Source organism: Pholis gunnellus (assembly GCF_910591455.1).
Source record: "Pholis gunnellus genome assembly, chromosome: 7".
NCBI lineage: Eukaryota > Metazoa > Chordata > Actinopteri > Perciformes > Pholidae > Pholis > Pholis gunnellus.
This window is the reverse complement of record NC_136533.1, coordinates 6832864-6852142: the sequence shown is the minus strand read 5'-3', so window position 1 is coordinate 6852142 and position 19279 is coordinate 6832864. Positions and strand designations below refer to the sequence as shown.

General features: G+C 41.8%; 2 protein-coding genes across 2 annotated transcripts; one reads left to right on the top strand and one right to left on the bottom strand.

Annotated features, from left to right (window-relative positions):
• Window positions 1–1779: 1779 nt before the first annotated feature.
• Window positions 1780–11556, bottom strand: LOC306698975 (transcription intermediary factor 1-alpha-like; the record flags this gene model as incomplete). The annotated part of the gene is made up of 18 exons (XM_079163476.1): window positions 1780–2019; window positions 2116–2256; window positions 2686–2760; window positions 3568–3703; window positions 3965–4314; window positions 4736–4868; window positions 4967–5050; window positions 5105–5133; window positions 5285–5419; window positions 6763–7142; window positions 8266–8380; window positions 8538–8684; window positions 8895–9009; window positions 9674–9790; window positions 10018–10150; window positions 10481–10628; window positions 10846–10964; window positions 11259–11556. The coding sequence occupies 18 exons, from the start codon at window positions 11554–11556 to the stop codon at window positions 1780–1782; spliced, it is 2895 nt and encodes a 964-aa protein (XP_079019602.1).
• A 1047-nt stretch (window positions 11557–12603) lies between these two features.
• Window positions 12604–16585, top strand: LOC306698787 (aldo-keto reductase family 1 member D1-like). The gene is made up of 9 exons (XM_079163262.1): window positions 12604–12711; window positions 12924–13091; window positions 13179–13295; window positions 13899–13976; window positions 14762–14884; window positions 15166–15275; window positions 15723–15888; window positions 16019–16101; window positions 16330–16585. Exons 1-9 carry the CDS (start codon window positions 12619–12621, stop codon window positions 16370–16372), a joined length of 981 nt encoding a protein of 326 aa, XP_079019388.1. The 5' UTR covers window positions 12604–12618; the 3' UTR covers window positions 16373–16585.
• The last annotated feature ends 2694 nt before the right edge of the window (window positions 16586–19279 follow it).

The following is a 19279-nucleotide window of genomic DNA, read 5'->3' as shown; positions in this document are numbered from 1 at the left end:
TCAAACACTGCAGCAGAAAAGTGATGATAAGAAATTAAGTTAAACGTGCTAAAAACCTTGTATGGTCCTGGAAACGTATTTAAACTGAGGATCTCTAGGTTTAAAGTAGACTGTTGCTACAGCAGCACAGATATAGTTCCTGCGGATGTTTATCAGTCAAGGATCTGGCAACCCCCCCTCTGTGACGCTACAGTTACTACAACAACACAGAGCAGCCCTTTACTGCTGTCCTTAATCTTATCTTTGCCTTAGTGCAATGCAGACAATTGATAATAGGCCTTTAGAGGCCATATAACAAAGGAAGAATGCCCAAAATGAGAGCCAGACCAGAGCCGAGCTAAAGCAGTCAACATCTGAGGGCAACTTCTCATGCCTGCTAGACTTCCAGAAACTACCGGCCCTCCTCTCCAGCTCCATTCTACATTTGGGCTTTAACAAGAAACAGCAGCGTGAGCTGACCTCCGAGCTCATAGGTGGAGGAAATTGGAGTGGCCGAGGTCGCATTCAAACAGTGTTAATCCTGTTGTGGGCGGGTGGAGTACAGTTCCTTTGAAGCTGAACAAAGGGTGTCCTGCCACGTCTGTGTCACTCAGCAGAGGGCCAGTAACACAGCCGGGCAGTCAGAGGTCTGCCCTGTGGGGCCCAGAGGACCTTTGTTCACTGTTAGTCAACACGACTGTGGCCGCTTCTTAAAAGGAGAAAGTGGCTTTGCTGAACAGCAACGTCGAAGTTGTAACGAGGGAAATAATTTCTCCATTTCTCCTTTTCAAGTAGGACATTAATAGACTGCATTAACATGCGTTTATAGGGTGAAGGAGGTTTATGACATTCATCTTTACCCAGAATCATTACTCAGACGTAGGCGATCATGTTTTATTGCACCCTGTAAACACCTGGAAGTTGACTTGTAGGTTTATGGCTAAATGTTCTGGCTCTGGGATGTTATAGGAAAACAGTTCACAATAGTGAGTGTGTGGAAGAAATATTACTGAACTAAAGCGAGCTCAGAACAAGTAGAGGCAGTCTCACATAACATTCAAACTGGTCGTAGCTCTTAACAATAAAATATTATAATAAACGTAAATAAATAATTATTAAATAAATACATAAATTGTAAATAGACAAATAAAATCAAACATAACATTAACATTTAACCCGACCAAGCAGAAATACTGTTTAATGATGTGTGACAATGTAAGATCTTAAACTGTCTTGGTGTTTTATCAGACAGCTTCGATTCCTTTGATGTCTTCACTTTACTGGCCTCCAGGGGAGCGTAACGCATCTTATTCCACATAAAGACCACAAACATCAAAGCTGAAGATTCACATCCTCCCCCGATCACTTTCATATTTATACATGGAGAGATAAACTGGAAAAACACACCGGACCTGACCACGCCATCAATTCGCCATGTGTCAATGAATCTACTGTGAGCAGAGCTGTCATTTGGGGGAGAGCAAATGAATAACTCGAATTGATGATTTAACCAAAACAGACTGGCTACCATAAAAGCCGGTCAGCTTTAATCCAAGATGTCTTCAGATTCAGAGTAAATGCAGCAGTTGTAATGCATGCTTAGTCCAGAAAAACGAAATAATGTGTCGCCCTGTATCATAGTTGTTTGCTTGCAATTTAATTGAATCAGTAAACATAAAACACATTTTTTGGTGACCTGGTGATTGTGTATAATACATTTTTGTCATAAAGTGTAACGCGCCACATATTAGCTGGTGCTGGCAGTGTCAAATATCCAAACGATTGAGAAGACTTGTGCTTTCACACTACTCGCTCCTCTCCACCGGGACGGCTCGGTGCATCCTGGGAGTCTGAACATGTGCGCTGGCGCTTTGCATGCTGGAATATGTTGTCAATAGACAAGAGTTGAGAGTCAAGGGGGGCAGAAGGTATCATCTCCAGTTTGATTTCTGGAAAGGTCAGGTCAGGGAACATGATCCCCAGCTGCTCTTCAAACAGCTCTTTAAGCGTCCCGCCTGCCGTGGTGATCTTCGTGTCAACCTGTAAGCAAAGATGAGGGAAACAAGATTGTATTACCAAGTGTCAAGAACTGCATACTACATACTACTTTTTTCCAAATGTTTCTTTGTACAGTACCTCACTTCCAAAGACGAGCCTGATGTCTGATACAAACTCTGCAGGGCTTTGGTAGCACACACTCTGCTTCGCCTCCAGTCGTTTTTTCACAGCGGAAAGATTCACTGGTCCCTTTATAGCCAGCCTGTGATTAGCACATACCTACAGTATTTAGAAAGGGAGAGATAATAAAACGATAACATTCTACGGGAAGGTGAAGTAAAACCGTGATTAATATCTCGACATATATTTTGTTACGTGAGGGTTTTTGATAAGCAGATATATTTCAAGCCAAAATGCACGCTGTAGGTAAGTACTGCACACAGATATAGTGTTGTACTGTACGCACTTATTGTCAATTATAGTCCATGATTGTTTATGTTCATCCATGCCCATCCACTGTGCAAATACAAACACAACAAGCTCTGATAGCAAGACAAATCCCTCTATATTTATAATACCTGATTAAAGTTGCATAATGTCTCTGTATTTACTGATAAATACTGCATATTACACATCATTAAAATAACAGTTACAGTAACTCCTCGTGACATTAATCCTGTGAACTTTTCACCCGCCTTCTAGACTCACCGAGGGGGATACAGGCCGGGGGAAGGATGAACTCAGTTCGCTGCAAAACAAGCGCAGCAACAGCTTCTCACACTTCTGCAGCGGTAGAAAAAGACAAAGGACTTAATACATGTCAACTGACAACCAAATGCTCCAATCTCTGGTCTATCGCATCTGCTTACTTAATCGTTTGAACCTGAGACACGTGACATATTGGTGAGGTTGGCCTCTCACAACTTATCTGACGCTGATATGCTTCGCATCCAACACTGATTCTTAGCGGTTGTTAATTGACTACGAAACACTGCATCAAGCAATGTATTGCTTTTTAAAATGCATTGCTTCACACACCATTGTATTCTTTTATACGTTTTATACAACTACTATCATTAAATGTTATTGTTGTAGTGCATAATATAGATGCAGGACAATAGTGAACATAATATGGTTGCTTGGCAAACATTTATTTAGGTTGATTTAGTAAAGCTGTGGTTAGCTTTATTTCAGTGGCTTCCAATGGTTTCCAACAGTAAAACCACGTATTTGCTGTCTATCCAAATGCTACGTGTCGCCTAAAATACTTTGTGTTCTCTGGAGCGATCGCTTCCTGGTCCTGGTCACGACAACTGGAGGTCTTGTGCCTGGTTTTCAAATTCACGCAAGATGTGTTACTTAGTCAGGCTAGCCAATGAGTGAGCTCGGATTCTGAGTCAGTCTGTCCAATGAAGGAGCAGGAGGAGGGCGCACTATCATATGCACCTAGCAAAGTGAGGATAGAGACACAATCTGAGCATTTGCTGCAGATATCCAAAAGATTCTCCTTATAATTACTATAATTCTATCATCTTTATTGTAATCCGAAATTACTGTCATCATTGTAAACCAAAAAAAAAGAGTACTGACTCGTTTGTCCACAGGGGGAAATCCTCCTTCAGAATCTGGCTCCTTCTTCACTGTTTTGGCTTCAGCTTTGCTTTCGCAGTCATACTCCATCTCAGGCACTAACAGGTCGCGGCAGAGAGAGCAAAACCATCCGCCACTGAAAAGACACAACAGTGCAGAAGCTCAATACAAAAGCCAGTAAACAGGAACACACAAGTGCATAAAGAATGCTGTCAGATAAAACACCTCACACATTAAAATGTGAAAACAACTTGTCTTGCCTCATTCTTAACAGCTGAAGGGGTTTTTATTCCACAGGGGACCATAATAATAAGTATGAGAAATCTAAAAGAAACATGAGTTATGGGGGTTTTCATCTGAGAGCATAAATGAATTAATTCGCCCTGTCAGCGCTTGCCTGGGAGATTTGAGGAGAGTTGGAACATGGCACGAAAGGTGAAAAGCCTTGGGACACTTCTCGCAGCACAGCAGCTCCCCCCCAGTCTGACACGCAGCACACAAGCCTTCATTAGGGTCTTCCAGCGGAGCGCGGTGCTGGTCTACCTGTTCCCCCCCCAGTGAGCGGATGGGATCCGGAGCTTTAGTCCCACTCTGGTCCCGTGGGCTGCTCGGAGGCTGTGAATGGCTGTGGGGTTTGTCGTCTGTGCTTTGAAGAGGAGTCTGGACTTTGTTCCCGTCACCCTGGACACTGATTTGGGGTCGGTCACCCGTGCTGTCGGGGAGGCTGGCTCTTTGGTTGGCTTGTACCTGAAATCCGCAAACAGGGAGGAAAAAACAGCTCTGATAATAGCGTAACTAATATGTAATAAATGGACTCAACTTTGATCCGCCATAGTTGTGGCCGCAAATATGGCAGTTTTTCAGTCCAATAGGGGATTGTCACTGACATTTCGTGTTTCATTATTTTCGGTTTTACCTCCAAATAGAAAATCTCGCTAAACTGTTATAAATTAGTGTGGTGAGTACAGTGCTATGGTAACCAATTTCTAGTTACGCAGAAATGATGGCCTAGTTGTAATAAACCACGATTTTCCTTTAAATTCATACTCTGTGTTAGCCCAGTCTTGCTACAGTAGCCCGCTTTGGATAAAAGTATCTACCAAATGTCTAATATAGAGTGTATATGGAATAGTCATTGGACTGTAATAATGATCTATTGTCTCCTTACGTAGCTACTGTCGTCATCTGGCTCATCTTTGATGACAATGATGGGCCCTGGTGACGACCTCCGTCTTCTCTTGACAGCCAAGCCCACTGCTCCACTGGCCGGCGGTGTTTCTGGAGGTTTCCAGGTAACAGTCCTTGGGAGCAGAGCATGAACCAATTAGGGTGAAAGCGAAATTCACCAGACAGACCGGTGGCCCAAAAGGAATTAGGGTGCATGCAGCTGTCTCCTTACTCTGGTTTCTCCTCCTGGGACACAGCAGCGTACCCTTGGGAATTCTGCTGTCCTTGCACTTGAGAGAAATAAAAATCAGTTTTCCTTTATCGAGAATACAGCAATGCATACGGTTCGACACTGACGGTGCAGACATACCATTTCTGTGTAGCAGAGCAGGTGGCAGGCTGTGGGGATAGTTTGGTTTCAGCACATACACCGGACCGCCTGGATCATTCCTCCCGTTCAGATATGTGGACTCAATCTAAACACAGCATTGCATGTTGTTTACTACAATGTATATCAACATAGTTTACATTAATGGATGGAGTCACTTGCCGTCTGTCGTGATTGAGGCGAACTGACGCCACCATTGATGGGCAGTGGTGCTACATGGGTGTACAGAGGTGGAGAGGAAAACACGTCCACAGCTTTGGGTTGGTAGCTGGAGCTGCTGCCCATCCCCCTCAGAGGCTACGAGACGGAGAAAGAAGGAAGATGGATTGAAATGCTGCAATCATTCTCATCCTGCATTCCTGTCAGCGTCTGTAAACATGTGATGATGGAGGGGAGCATGAAACAGTGCGCTTTCATTACCCTGCCGTTGGTCGACGCCCCATGGCAACAAAGACACACAGAAGACGAAACCCATAAACAAAACACTCAGAAGCTCCAGGCTGATCTGCCTGAGATATCTATTTTAACTATAAACCTGCAGGTTCAGTTTATGTTTCTCTACAAGATATATGCATGTATGACATCTGGTTTAGTTCAGATACCAACATTTGTAATGTTTTAACGCATAACGCGACACTACAATAACACACCACTTCAACTCACATAGACTTAATGAAAAGGCCCTGAACACCTATTTTTGTGAATTACTATGAGTGATGGGTCCTGAATTATTTTTGCTGAAGTCAGAACAGCTTTTGTAACTTTACATGTGGATAACATCTGATCAATCCACACACACACTGAGTTATTGTGTGTTAAACTTTGTTTAGTGAGTCATGTATTTTGAGTTGAGAGGCTTTAATACTAACCACTTGACTTTTTTTTGCAAACCTTCCAGCAAGCCATTAAGTTTTAATTTCTCTCACAACAGTATGAAAATCGACTTGCCTCATCACGCCTCATCACGCTAGGAGGTGATTCTCTCGAATGGATCTGCACTCAATTTCAATATAACAAAAATAAAAGCAGACATACTGTATACTGAAAGTTATGGACTTTTCAATTATCCTTCAATCTCTTTAAGTTGATTATACTTTAGTGACTTATAGAGAAAAAACAATCTTTAGACCTACTGCAGCCTGACCACATCCTGCTTTAAAAAACAAGTCATAAAGTGTAGCTGATTTCTAGTAAAACATGCAAAAACACATTTTTCTTTCCTACGGAGATTTCATTATGCAGCTATAACAGCTTGTGCACGTCAGTACGACACAACTTAAGTGTGCACTTCACACACCAAGTATTGTCCTGTGAATGAGCCTATAGCTCAGCGCTGGAACCAAAACACCCTGCGGACTAGACTAAACAACTTGGATGACGAGATATTATCAACCCTCTCTTATGGAATCTTGGGTCACATGCTGGCCGCTGTTGCACTGCAGATTGGGCTGTGTTTTATTTTATGATTTTGAGTCATAAACTCGTCCGAGATTAAAATCCATCTTGACAAGGAAAGACAAAAATTGCCCGGGATGTGAAGGCTGTCAGCTCTATTTAGGACAATGTCGTCCACTGTCGGTGCTAGTTAAGAGGGCTTGTCTGTCAAACGGACACACTCACATGCAGCAACGCGCGCTAACCTGTGGCGTAAACGCAGGGCTCGGTAGGCCGCTAGTTGGGCCGACGTGGTTGGGAGGAGGCGCCATGAACCTGCGACCTGGTTGGGGAAGCACACTCTGGGAGGGAGAGCCTCCTCCTTGCAGGGACCCCGGGACGGTTCGCTGCAGTCGGACACTCTGGTACCACGTCCAGGGCGGAGGAGGTGGTTGGGGCTGCCAGTTGGCCTGCGGGTTCAGCTTGTCCACCTGCATCTGGAGCTGAGCCAGAGTGTTATGGGGCGCTCCCAGGGCAAAGCTGTGGGGCGAGCCTGAGGGGCCGTGGCCAGGGTGGGAGAGCTGATGTGGGATGCCCTGAAAACCACCCAGCTGATGGCCCGGTACACTCTCTACCACTAAAGAGCCTGAGGGGAACACACACACAGAGACAGGATGAGCATAACAAGTAGGGACGAAAGAATACACAATACAGACAGAACTTCTGCAGAGAACTGAGGGAAAGAGAAAGTTTAAGCAGCAATGTGGTAGAAAGTTTGCAAAACTTGTTGGAGGTTATTAAGGTGGAAAAACATGTCAAGGAGGTTCGTAACTAATATATTGTATCTGTGGAAAGTGTTTTAGATTAAGTGTTACAATGAAATTCAGAGCCCAATGTGATGTTTTCCAATGGCTTGTTTTGACATTCTAAAACCCAACAATGTTAAATGTAGAATGACATAAAACAAATAAAAACAATTCCTCACAATGAAGAGGCTGGACCCAGAGAGCAGTGTGATTTACGCTTGATAAAACCAAAATCTGACTTAAACAATGAATTGGCAGTCAAAATGTTTGCTGTTATTTTTCTGTTGGCTGACTCTTGGAAAGAAATATCTCAGTGAGCTCTGAACCCTGTGAATCTTTATGCACTCTCTCCTAAATTCAGCATCCTTCATCCAAGCGACTAAAGGGAACCAACAAATCTCTGGTAAGTGCAGTGATTTGCATGAAGAGATGACAAGCCCCCATACCCTGTATGCAAGCAACAATAAAGAAGGGATTTCTGGCAAGCAGTGAAATATAAAAGGGGTCTGGTTTGTGGTGGAAAAAAACTGTTCACTGTTCCATTTTGATATTGTCCAGAGAGTATAACAATTGAAACGTTGAGTTTTTAAAGTGAAACAGGAGACTGACATAGGGCATGTGACTCTAGCTTTATGCAGGTTCTGCAACGTTGGCCACAGTGACATTGTCTGCCACTACCTTTGTTGTCATGCTTGCCTAATAAGCCTTTGTTGTCATGCTTGCCTAATAATTTCATCAAAAGTTGCCTTGGTTGGAACATTTGTGAATTTGTGGATTGCAGTCTGGCCTTTATCTTGTGGCAACATTCTGAAAATTAGCCAGTAATAAACTACAGAAACATTTTGGTAAGACTTAAAGCCAAATCAGAAGAAAAAAAAAGACAAATAAAAACAGTGTCGAGACTGAAATAACCTCAGGGTTCCTGATTAGTTTCTATGACAGAGACATTCGGTAATGTCTCACCCAGATCCACATTGGAGGCCCAGTAAGAGGATCGACTCTGGAAGCGCACACTGCTCTGTGGTATAAACGAGGTACTACATTTTGCCCGCAGGAGGTTTCCAATCTGAAACAGAATCTGCAACAGAAGGGATGTGATTAATAATTTTCAGAGGAGGACACTTGTCGTGTTACGAAAGGCATATGTTCCCACTTCAATCGCGGCACAAGATAGACCAGCCTCCAAACCGGCCTTCAGAGCTGAGCGGAGTTTTTAATGATGGGACGAGCCTCACCAAACGTTTACAGTACAAGAGGGCCGTGCCTCCATTCCTGGCGGTGGCCCATTTGGTGAAGGTGATGACGTGGTCCAGGTGTCTGGATAGATAGCCGATGTCCTCCTGTTGTTTTCGCAGGACACTCTCGTGATCCTTTGTTACGGCCTGGAAAACATGAATTAGAGAGCATCTGCGCTGTTCAAACAGCTTGAGGGTAAGCGCCGCGGTGGGGTGGGTGGGGGGGCAGTCAACTGAGCTTACACGCAGGTAATGTTCTTCTGGAAACCACACAGCTATCTACAGATCAGCAGCATGCCGCTGACAAACAACACCGTTGTGTTATATTTGTTATGAATTCAAAAGCCTTTGTCGTACCTCGAGTTGATGAACTAGCATCTTGCCCTTCTTGTTGATCTCGAGAATCAAACTGCAGATGGATTTCTTTATTTCGTTGTGAACCGACGTGCGGCTCTGATCAACCTGAAGGAGTCTGAAAAGCAGACATTACAACTATCAGTAAGTATTCAAACTTGACATCACATGTCCAAAATCAACCAGCACAAAATTCAGAACACATTTTGGAGCCTTCTCATTAGTACTTATCATGCATGCTTTTAGGGTCACTTTGGTATTTTTTCCACCTGGAAGCTATTTTCCCATTTTGTTCTGTCTAACTAACTAATAGGGACAAACCATTTCTGAAATTGTTCCAGGATTGAGCGAGAGCGCTGCACACAATAACAAGCAGACTGGATCAGGCGAAAGGTCAAGAATAAACGTTTTATTTCTCCGCAGGGTCTTTCCCGTAATGTTTTCTTTCAGACACTTATAATAACCATCTGAACCTGTCAGTGGCAAAAAAAACACGCACTTTCAGTTGCATTGACGCTGTGCATCTGCGCTCGCAGCTCGGTTAGCAGCTGTGGGTCACAGTGCTTTCCCTCGAAACTGCACCACTTTTAGAAAATTGATGCCCCCATGAGTCACATAGACACATAAACATGGGAAATAAGAGTCCAGGCTGAAGAATAACAACCATCATGAGAGCTAAACGTCACGGAAAATGGCTTCTTTCTAAACTAAACTTTGAGAAGCTTTTGCATATACTTTGCATACTGGGCATGTGTACTCGTGTGGTATGTGGAAGTACATACCCTTTGTTTATGGAGTTTGACACCTCTTCAATCATTTTCTTTTTCTCCTGCAGCTGATGGGTCATGCTCTCCATGTGCTGCTTGTGGCTTTTATAAGCATCTTCAAGGAACTGGTAACTGCTCCAAAGAGAACACTGAGTCAGCGGATGCAATATATATGACATGGATGGTGGGATGTGCAGCAGCACTCCTACAGCTAATGGGTTCAGGGACACTCCTGCAGAGTGCACAATACAAATTTTTTTTTTTAAATGTATGTCAAACCAAACTGAAATGCATCCACAGGTGTATGAACCGTCATATGGTATAATTATACTAAGTAATATTGCAGCTTGTGACTGTACTTGTGGTCCTTGTGCTTTACTAGTTGGCAGTCGCGGCAGGTTAGCAGGTCACAGGTCTCACAGAACAGCTTCAGCGGCTCTTGTTTGTGGACGTCACACAACATCGGCCTCTGAGCCGACACACCGTGGACCTCTGGGAAACAACAGAAGGTTCATCACTCTGGGTAACTGGACAGTTGTTTCTGGTCTAACATTTAAAAAACCTTGACAATAAGACTTTTGGCTTTCACTTCTTTTCAAAGTACAACTCTAAATGGTTTAATTGGATTAGGATTCTGCTGAAAGGACATTTGATTGTGATGCGGTTAGCCCTGAAATCTATTACAAGCTCTACAGTAAACCCAGAGCAAAGTGTGACATATGCAGCACTGATCCCACAATAGCTCTTCCCTTTGTCATGGAAACACCACAAAGTATTTCACAGAATAGATAAAAATAGAGATGAGAACACTGGTTAGAATACCGCGCGGGACTTCTGCCTTCTGTCTGATGCTGTGGTCTTTGGTAAATTTGACTCTCTGGTGGGCCTCCACACAGGTGGCACAGAGGTACTCAACGCAGTCCACGCAAAACCCGGCCGCTTGGGTGTTGTCATCACAGGTCATGCAGAGCTACAGGTAGATGAGACAAACATGCTCGTTTGATCAAGCAAAATTAGATGAGATATAATCTGCAAACATGATGTCAGAGTGGACAAAAGACATATCCAAGAACCATAGTGTTGCACCTATATTGTCCCCGTTCCAACCCTCAGGGCACAGGACAACACTTATCATGATCATCAGCATACAAGGCTGCCCCCACATGGTAATGCTTTTTGTCACCGACCTGGACTGTCCTCTCCACTGTGCTGCTGGGAGCCTCAGCTGAGTCCTTCACAAAGACGTTCTCCATCACATCTACCTCCATGCACTCCTGCCTGCACACCGGACAGCGCATCACATTCACTGGAACCACACAGAAATCCATTTACAATAATAATAATAACTTTATTTATATAGCACCTTTAAAACCAGAGTTTACAAAGTGCTTTGACAGACAAAGCAGCAAAAGCAAGGCAATGATGACAATTGTAATAGTGCTTTTTGATCAAATAACTGACACATGACAGACGATGCATGCACTTAAACACACCGGCCTTTACGTGCCACGATGATTTTATTTTATTTGTATTGTCTTGCATGGAAGGTGAGGACCCTTTAATCGATCCATGGCTATTGTTTGTAAACAGAGTGACTCACGTGGTTTGGTCGCGCTGTCAACCTGGGAGCTTGGCGGCTCTGCCATGGCCAAATTCCTCGAGGGCGCAGGGAGACATTTCTTGCAAAAAGAATGCAGACACGGCAGAAGTTTGGGCTCTCGACTGTGGAAGTTCAGGCGGCAAACGGGGCAAGTGTCCATGTGATGTTGGCCGGTAGCGCCGGACTTTTCCTCTCGCACCTGCTTGCTCTCAGCTTCGTTCTCAACGACGACGGAAGCAGCGGCAGCAGCAGCAGCAGCAGCATCCTCCGTCTCCTGTTTATCCACGCGTCCATCCATTTGCTGCACTTTTAGCCTTCGAGGCAAAATATCTCTCTATGTGTAGTCTACGAGATGCACACGCACGTGCGGGGCTCGAGAGTCATTTCCCTCCTTCACACTATGCGTGTGCTAAAAGCGCATCTTCTCCCACCTGCATGTCCCTCCTCACTCTCCAGGTCATCCTTTTTCTCCAACACAGCGCGGAGATATCAACAATTCTGTCACCTTTTTAGTGAAACAACAACCTATCGACGGGAGTACAAACCTGTCGCACGAGAGATAACAATGCCTCCGCGTGAGGGTGTCGTGTCGCAGATGTTGTGAGACGAGATGTTGCTCAAATTGCACCGCACGCGCTCGTTGCGGCACGAGAGGGGTGGGGTCAAACTGCGCGCGTCCCTGTAGAGAGGAGGTGAGTGATGGAGGACAACGTGTTTGTTACTATGAAAGTTAGTGCGTTGCTTCCCAGCTTACGTTTGTTTGTTTTTTAAAGAACACTCATGATTGTAGTTAATTGGACCGGTACAATAGTATGTGCTCAGAAAATAATGCATTTTAAAACCTTTCCATTCTTTTAGGGCCGTTAATTAATAGTGTCGTCATTTTCATTAGGATTTTTTTATCAGGCTATAAGCCTGAAGTTGGGTCATCTATTTTACTGCAAAAAAATCAACTTACATTCCATTTATTACATATCTGTATAACACTTCCATTGATTGTTTTTTGTGTTTAATGCCATAATGCCTTACTATCACATTGTGATCATCACTCAGTTTATTATAATTATATAATAATAACTGATTGATCTATTACTCATAAAACTATTAAATTAAATTATTTTGGTACTTTTTAAAATTATGTATATTTATACTGCTATAATAACAGCAATAGTAACACTGTGATATAATATCCAGATAAGACTTTGAGAAGGGGATAAACAGACCACTGATAGAATAATCGCCATGACTTCCTTTAGGTTGATAATGCGCTCTAACTTCAGGAAAACGTCAGGGTTCAAGGTTCACTGATAAATTACCTAGTAGGCAGGCGAGAGGCCACTTCAGTGTATCCGCTTTTTCAATGAATCTGACAGCAGAGAGCCACAGTATCCCTCTCAGTGACGGGAACCACATTCCACTGCTGGGATTGGGCACCTATGGGGACCCTCGAACGGTAAGAAGAATATTGTGTTCTGCATGTGAGCTGTAGGCGTGTTGAGCGAAGGAGGTCTCTCCGTACTGTAGGAGTGCCTGTGTTCATTGCTTGCAGTGATTGGACAAATAGTAACATACGTTGATCATCTGAACAGGAATGCATATGAGCACTAACTGCAGCATGACTTAATCTGCACCGTGTCAAAAATATTTTCTCTGAATTTACGATAGACACCCAAAGGCACAGCACTGGAGTGTGTCAAGCATGCCATAGATGTGGGTTACAGGCACTTTGATGGGGCACTGGTGTATTTCAACGAGCACGAAGTGGGTCGAGCCATTAGAGAGAAGATTGCTGATGGAACCGTTCGAAGAGAGGACATCTTTTACTGCGGAAAGGTGATACCTTCTGTCGTATGTCAGGTGTTTTGGACATTTCGATTTTCATTTGAATGTGTTCTAATTATTCTGTGTTGACTTCCTCAGCTCTGGAATACCTTTCACCCACCAGAGTTGGTGCGGCCGGCCTTGGAGAGTACACTGAAAACCTTAAAACTGGACTATGTGGATCTCTACATCGTTGAGCTTCCCATGGCCTTCAAGGTTTCTTAATAGCACACAAATAGATTGCAGTTCACTTATCAGCCATATCAACCAGTCATTTAGTGTCTGAACATTGCCCTTAGGTATGTCACACTGGTGGTGTTTGGTTTTGGATAATGTATTATTTACCCTCTCAAACAGGGTGGTTTGATTGAAAACTATTTGTTGTATAAGAAAGAACAGAGTTAGTAAGTATGGCAAAACAAACCTAAACAACACATCTACATGACTGTTTCCCAATCTAATGTTTCTTTTGAGTTATTAAATATACACTAGATAAGATACCAAGACAATTTTATTAAAATGTATATTAATGCAAAGTAGCTGCATAACACAATGTGTGCAATGTGGCTATAGTTTTAGGTTTCAGAAAAGATTAGACAACCACGGGTATGTTTGATTAAGATCAGGTAACTGGAACCATTTGGCTGTGTTGACAGTTGGCAAACATGTCTCAGTCACACTCAGATATTTGTTATGTCAGTATTATGTGGTTGAATTATCCAAAATAGTCAAATTAAAGCCAACTGCCAGCTTCAAACAGCTCATGCCAAAACCATTGAAGTGTTACATGCAAATGAATGAATTGTGCTTACATTTCAGCCTGGAAATGAGTTCTATCCAAAAGACCAGGATGGAAACTACATCTACCACCACACAGACCTCTGTGCAACATGGGAGGTGAGTTCTACCGAGTTCATCAACATAGATCAACAAGACGTTGCTCTTCTCCTCTTTGTTGTCTCTAATGTCTGGATGCGGTAGTTTCATGTCATATTGTTTTCTCACTTAGTGTATTTCTTACATAACTTATGAAGCATGCCAAAAACAGTTACAGACTAAGTGAACATGTATTTATGTTAGAGGGGACGGACAAAATATGAAAAACACTTTACACAATACTATGAATTTTACATCAACACTAGTGACTGGAGACTGAAAAAATGACAGTAGAGTTGAAACGGTGTCACTGTTTAGAGATAGTCTTAACAACATGTGTATAAATATATATATATATATATATATACATATTAGCCTTCATAGCAGTAAATCAACCACACATCTTGTATTGAATTGTATCAGCTTTACCTAGAAGTGTCTAATAAGTGAGTGTGATGTTATTTACTTCAGGTATGCAGCATAGAATAGGTAGCATCTTTTACAACTTAAAGGATATGATATTTTTTCTGTGCATTCTAGAGAATGTCTCATGCGCTAACAGAAAAATTATAAATCAGGAGAAACCGCATGTGATATTCCTTTTATACTTGAAAGTTGATCCCGGAACATTCTCTGCTGCAGCATCAGAAACTGTCAAGGACAGTGTCATAAACAGCCAAGCTCTATTGAAAGATCTGTTTTTTCCTCTTCACCTTGTACCGATATTTCTTTCTCCAGTCTCTCAGAGTCTGTAAAGACAATCACTATCAGTCTTTGAGAGGATGTAAATCTTTTCCTCTCTACAGGCTTTGGAGGCTTGCAAAGACGCAGGGCTGGTTAAATCTCTGGGAGTCTCCAACTTCAATCGCAGACAGCTGGAGCTGCTGCTGAGCAAACCCGGCCTCAAACACAAACCTGTGTCCAACCAGGTGATCCCAACATGTCTCTTTGAGTTTTCTTGGAACAAGTTTCCGTAGATGGTGCAGTATCAGTGGTGGCTTATATATGCCTAATACTCAACAGACTTTGATGAAACTCCTTGTCACAAAAACAATCTTTTGTTTAGCTTTAATGGTATTAAAGGAGTGGATCTTGCCTCTCCATTCCAATCCAATTAGATGTAGTATAGCACAGGGTGCTGATGTAAAGTCGGACCACTTTGGGCCAGGATTCTTTTAAAATGATTCATTTTCTTCTTGCTTACCTTCAGGTTGAGTGCCATCCGTATTTCACACAACCCAAGCTTCTGGAGTACTGTCGTCACAATGACATTGTGATTGTTGGCTACTGCCCAATTGGCTCATCCAGAGACGCATCCTGGTATGAAGGTTTTAAGAGATACGCACTTTTCACTGACAGCCGGTATTTTGGAACGTGTTCCTCCCCCTGGTATTGTAGTCATGGAAGGGTGAAAGAAACTCAAGCATTTTTTAGACATCACGTGTGACATTAAAATCTAAAATCTTTGTCACAAGCAAGCAGGGAAACTGATGTGCAATAACTAAACTGAACAGCTCAGTGGATAGACTCAATTTGGAATGACACATTACTTTTGTCATGGAACAAATCTAATCTAGATCCTTATCGTTTGACAATAGACAAAATTATATATATATAAAATACATATGCAACATGCCAGCCTTCTATTTGATAAAGCAACATTCTTATTGTTACCAAACCCTCAACACTTAGGGATGCTAAACTTATAAACTCACTAAAAAGTCTCCATTCTGGCATCATTTGTATTTTCCTCTGTCTCTGGTTTAGGGTGAATGTGAAATGTCCTCCCCTGCTGGAGGACGAGCTGCTTGTATCTATTGGTAAAAAGTACAACAAGAGTACTGCCCAGGTGGCTCTGCGCTTCAATGTCCAGAGAGGAGTCGCCGTGATCCCCAAGAGCTTCAGCCCCGAGAGGATCAAACACAACTTCCAGGTGGGTTAACCAAAACGCCTTTTATCATGGCGCGTATATACTTGCTTTGGTGCTGAAATCTTTATTTTTATACAGCATTCATGAATCAATTTCAATCATTTTATTAACAACGAATCATATTTTGTTCCAGATATTTGATTTTTCACTCACCGAGGAAGAAATGAAAGCCATTGAGGCACTGAACAAAAACATTCGCTTTGTGGAGCTGCTGATGTAAGTATACGCTTTTGGTAGGAAAATATATAATCAAACCTGAGTTTTAATAAAATACTGTACTTGATTTTTGTGTAAATGTGTAGGTTGTAGTTTGCATTATAATGCTTTGTGTTGTGTTGCTTTTATTGTCTTTAAACTGTTTTCTAAAAGACAAATAAGAGCTCATCATCATGCTCATCATCATGCTCAGAAATGATAAAAAAATATTCTGTTGTTTCAACACAGGTGGAGCGACCATCCGGAGTACCCATTTCATGATGAATATTAATGTTTCCACTGGTACATTTTCAGAGTCAACTCTAGAGGGCTCTAGCTCACAGTAAATGAAAAGCACGAAGACACGGCTGGTTTTAAGGATAGCACACAGCTCAGATGTATGATGACAAATGTGTTCAGTTGTTGCACGTGAGTTTCATGTGAGACTTCATAACAACCGTTTTGAAATGAATTGATGCCACTGCTGCTATAAATAAAGTTTGGCTTGAAAATACGAACCTTGTTATTGAATGTGGCAAAATGCATCACGTAGAGAAATACATTTGGATAGATACAGATACAGATATAATAATAAAAATAATGTATTTTTATTGTCATATACATTTACACAAAATTTGACCTCTGCATTTGACGCTGCTGAAAAGCACCCCGGGGAGCAGTTAGGGGTCCAATGTCTTGCTCATGGACAATTCGACACATGACACGTCCCAGTCTAGGATTGAACCGTCGACCTTGCGGTTACCAGACAACCCTCTTAGCCCAGCCCAGTGCGTCATAGCCACGCCACCATATTCAGGAGCTAATGGCCACGTGATCAACGAAAGCGTAACTTAAAAACAACCAAAGTTGCCCAAAGTCCTGTACTTTGTTCGAGGTAAGGTTAAAAAAAATCAGCTGCATTAGAGATATAGACCAGGTAGTTATGTAAGTCCAACTTTTTTATTTTAAAGGAACATAAAGGTTTGAGTTTTGGCGGATCCTAAAAAAAATAACCGCTCTGCTTGTGCTGTTTGGAGATGAGGTTACATTTAGCTGTAACTGGAAAGGCGTATTGTAACAGTCGGGGTCTATGTCCAGACATTTTGTAAACACTGTCTGGCATTATTAACTTTCAGCGGCCTTTATTGGTTTATCTGTCTTTGTTTTTATTTGATCAGTTATCTAGGGTTTTTTGTTTTCGGGGTTTTGGGGTTTTCTGTTTGTAGTGTTTTTCCATGTCTCATTTATGTTTAGTCTGTTTCCTGTTTTATTTGTTTGGGGTCACTCTTCATGTGTCATGTTTTGTTTTACCTCCTCTCTTTTTCCCCGTCTGTCTCTACCATACCTGTGTTTCATTAGTTTATTAGTTCCTTATTTAGCCAGTTCAGTTTCAGGGGTCAGTTCGCCGTCTCTCCTTGTATGTGGGTTCAAGTATCTCACTAAAACAGGTCTTACCAGAGAGATGGGTCTTATTTATTCGAATAAAGATATATAATACACGTTTGTCTGAGAAATGTACACTTCAATTAAAAATAGACTAGGTTTGAAGAAGAAGAAGAAGAAAAAAATTCTCTTACTGACCTGTTGGTTTGTCCTTTAACAAACTACAGTAAAAGATGGCAAACAGTGAATGATACTAATGTGTAGAAAAGAAATATGAGAAAAAAAAAGTATAGAATCATATCCAAATAAATGAATTGTTTTAGACCATTTGGCTTCTTTACATACATGACAACACTGGACATTTATTTCAACCTTTTCATGTCAACGCTGTTATTTTATTGAAAACAGTAAAGCAAAATACAATGAGAGTTGAACCGTCTGTGTCTATAGTTAATTAAATTAGCTTTTTCTGGCTGTGCATAATTGAAATTAAGGTTGCCAGCCAAATCTCTGATCACATTCATCTTTATAAGCATGACATGGACGAGAAAACAGCTGGAAACTATCCGGTCAGGCTTTGGTTAACTCTGAGCTCTCTCAGTCTTGTTTGTTCAGAGAGGGTATATGAGTTTGATCACACTGTGTAATCTTTGTGTACACACCTCTTACCTACTTTCACCGTCACGGACAGTTTTCTCCTCGGCTGTCTGTCCAAGAAAAATGTACAACCACAAAATGAAAGCCGTCCGCATCATTTTACAAATGTGGGCTTTTATTATTAGTGACTTAATGTCTGTTCAGATCTCTTCAAAAGCATCCATATTACAAGTCTCCAATGAGCAGTGATTTAGGAAACGTTTTAAGGATACCCCTTACTGCACAAGGCCCCCCTTTGAAAAAGGCTTAAGTAAATATTTGTATGTGCACAGTTGATCATTTCATTTCGCAGAAACCAAAAAGTGGGGGAAAGAGTGGCAGCATTAATCTGGTCATCCATCCATTGGGCATGCATCCATTTAGGGGGATTATTTGGCAGCAATGAGATATAATATTCATAACTATGTTTTAATCAGGGTATAATCACCTGAAACTGGGAATCGTGGTGTTTTCGTTAGCTTAGAAAAAAGCCATTTATATCTACATAGATACAGGCTTCCACAGAGTCCGCCATCTTGCATCATGCATTAATGTTTTGAAGTCATTTATTTTCATGCCACAGTGTGTATTTGCTCTGCTCTCTCTGTCAGGCTGAGATCCTCAAACTACACACACACATATGCACAAACACACACACGAAGCGCGAGCAGATAGCTCGCTGTGGTGAATTGAACGAGGTGAAGTGAAGGATACTTGAGCTGTTACTGTAACTGCAATAAAATATTAGCGAGTAAAAAGCCAATACTTTATCAGTACATCTGTGCAACAAGAACGGACACGTAAACAAAAGTGAAACCTAATTCAATCGGTCACTGCAGCCACATTTACACAAGCACAGCAGGCATAATCGGCCATAAGCCAAACATTTGTTTTATAAACGTATTGAATAACTGACACTAATAGATGTCTCTCTTCTTCTTTCTTTATAAACTTTACTCAGAAGTGTTTATTTTACATTTGTTTTTGAGATATTAATGACAATAGTGACTTTGTTGCTGCTCTATAAACAACATTTAGATATATTTTAAATATAAATTCTAATCCTGTTCTGAATGTATTTGTTTTGAAAATTCTATAATGTGTTTTTAAAAGTAATTATTTAGTCACATAGAAAAGCAGAGTAGCTTCTAGTTCTACTGAAATCCTAAAGATAACTCTC

Excerpts from the sequence above, each read along its gene's own strand:
- LOC306698787 (XM_079163262.1), top strand. The coding sequence starts at position 12,619 with ATGAATCTGACAGCAGAGAGCCACAGTATCCCTCTCAGTGACGGGAAC. Across the intron at positions 13,977-14,761 it reads ACCTCTGTGCAACATGGGAG|GCTTTGGAGGCTTGCAAAGA; the intron begins GTGAGTTCTACC and ends TCCTCTCTACAG. Across the intron at positions 15,889-16,018 it reads GGATCAAACACAACTTCCAG|ATATTTGATTTTTCACTCAC; the intron begins GTGGGTTAACCA and ends ATTTTGTTCCAG.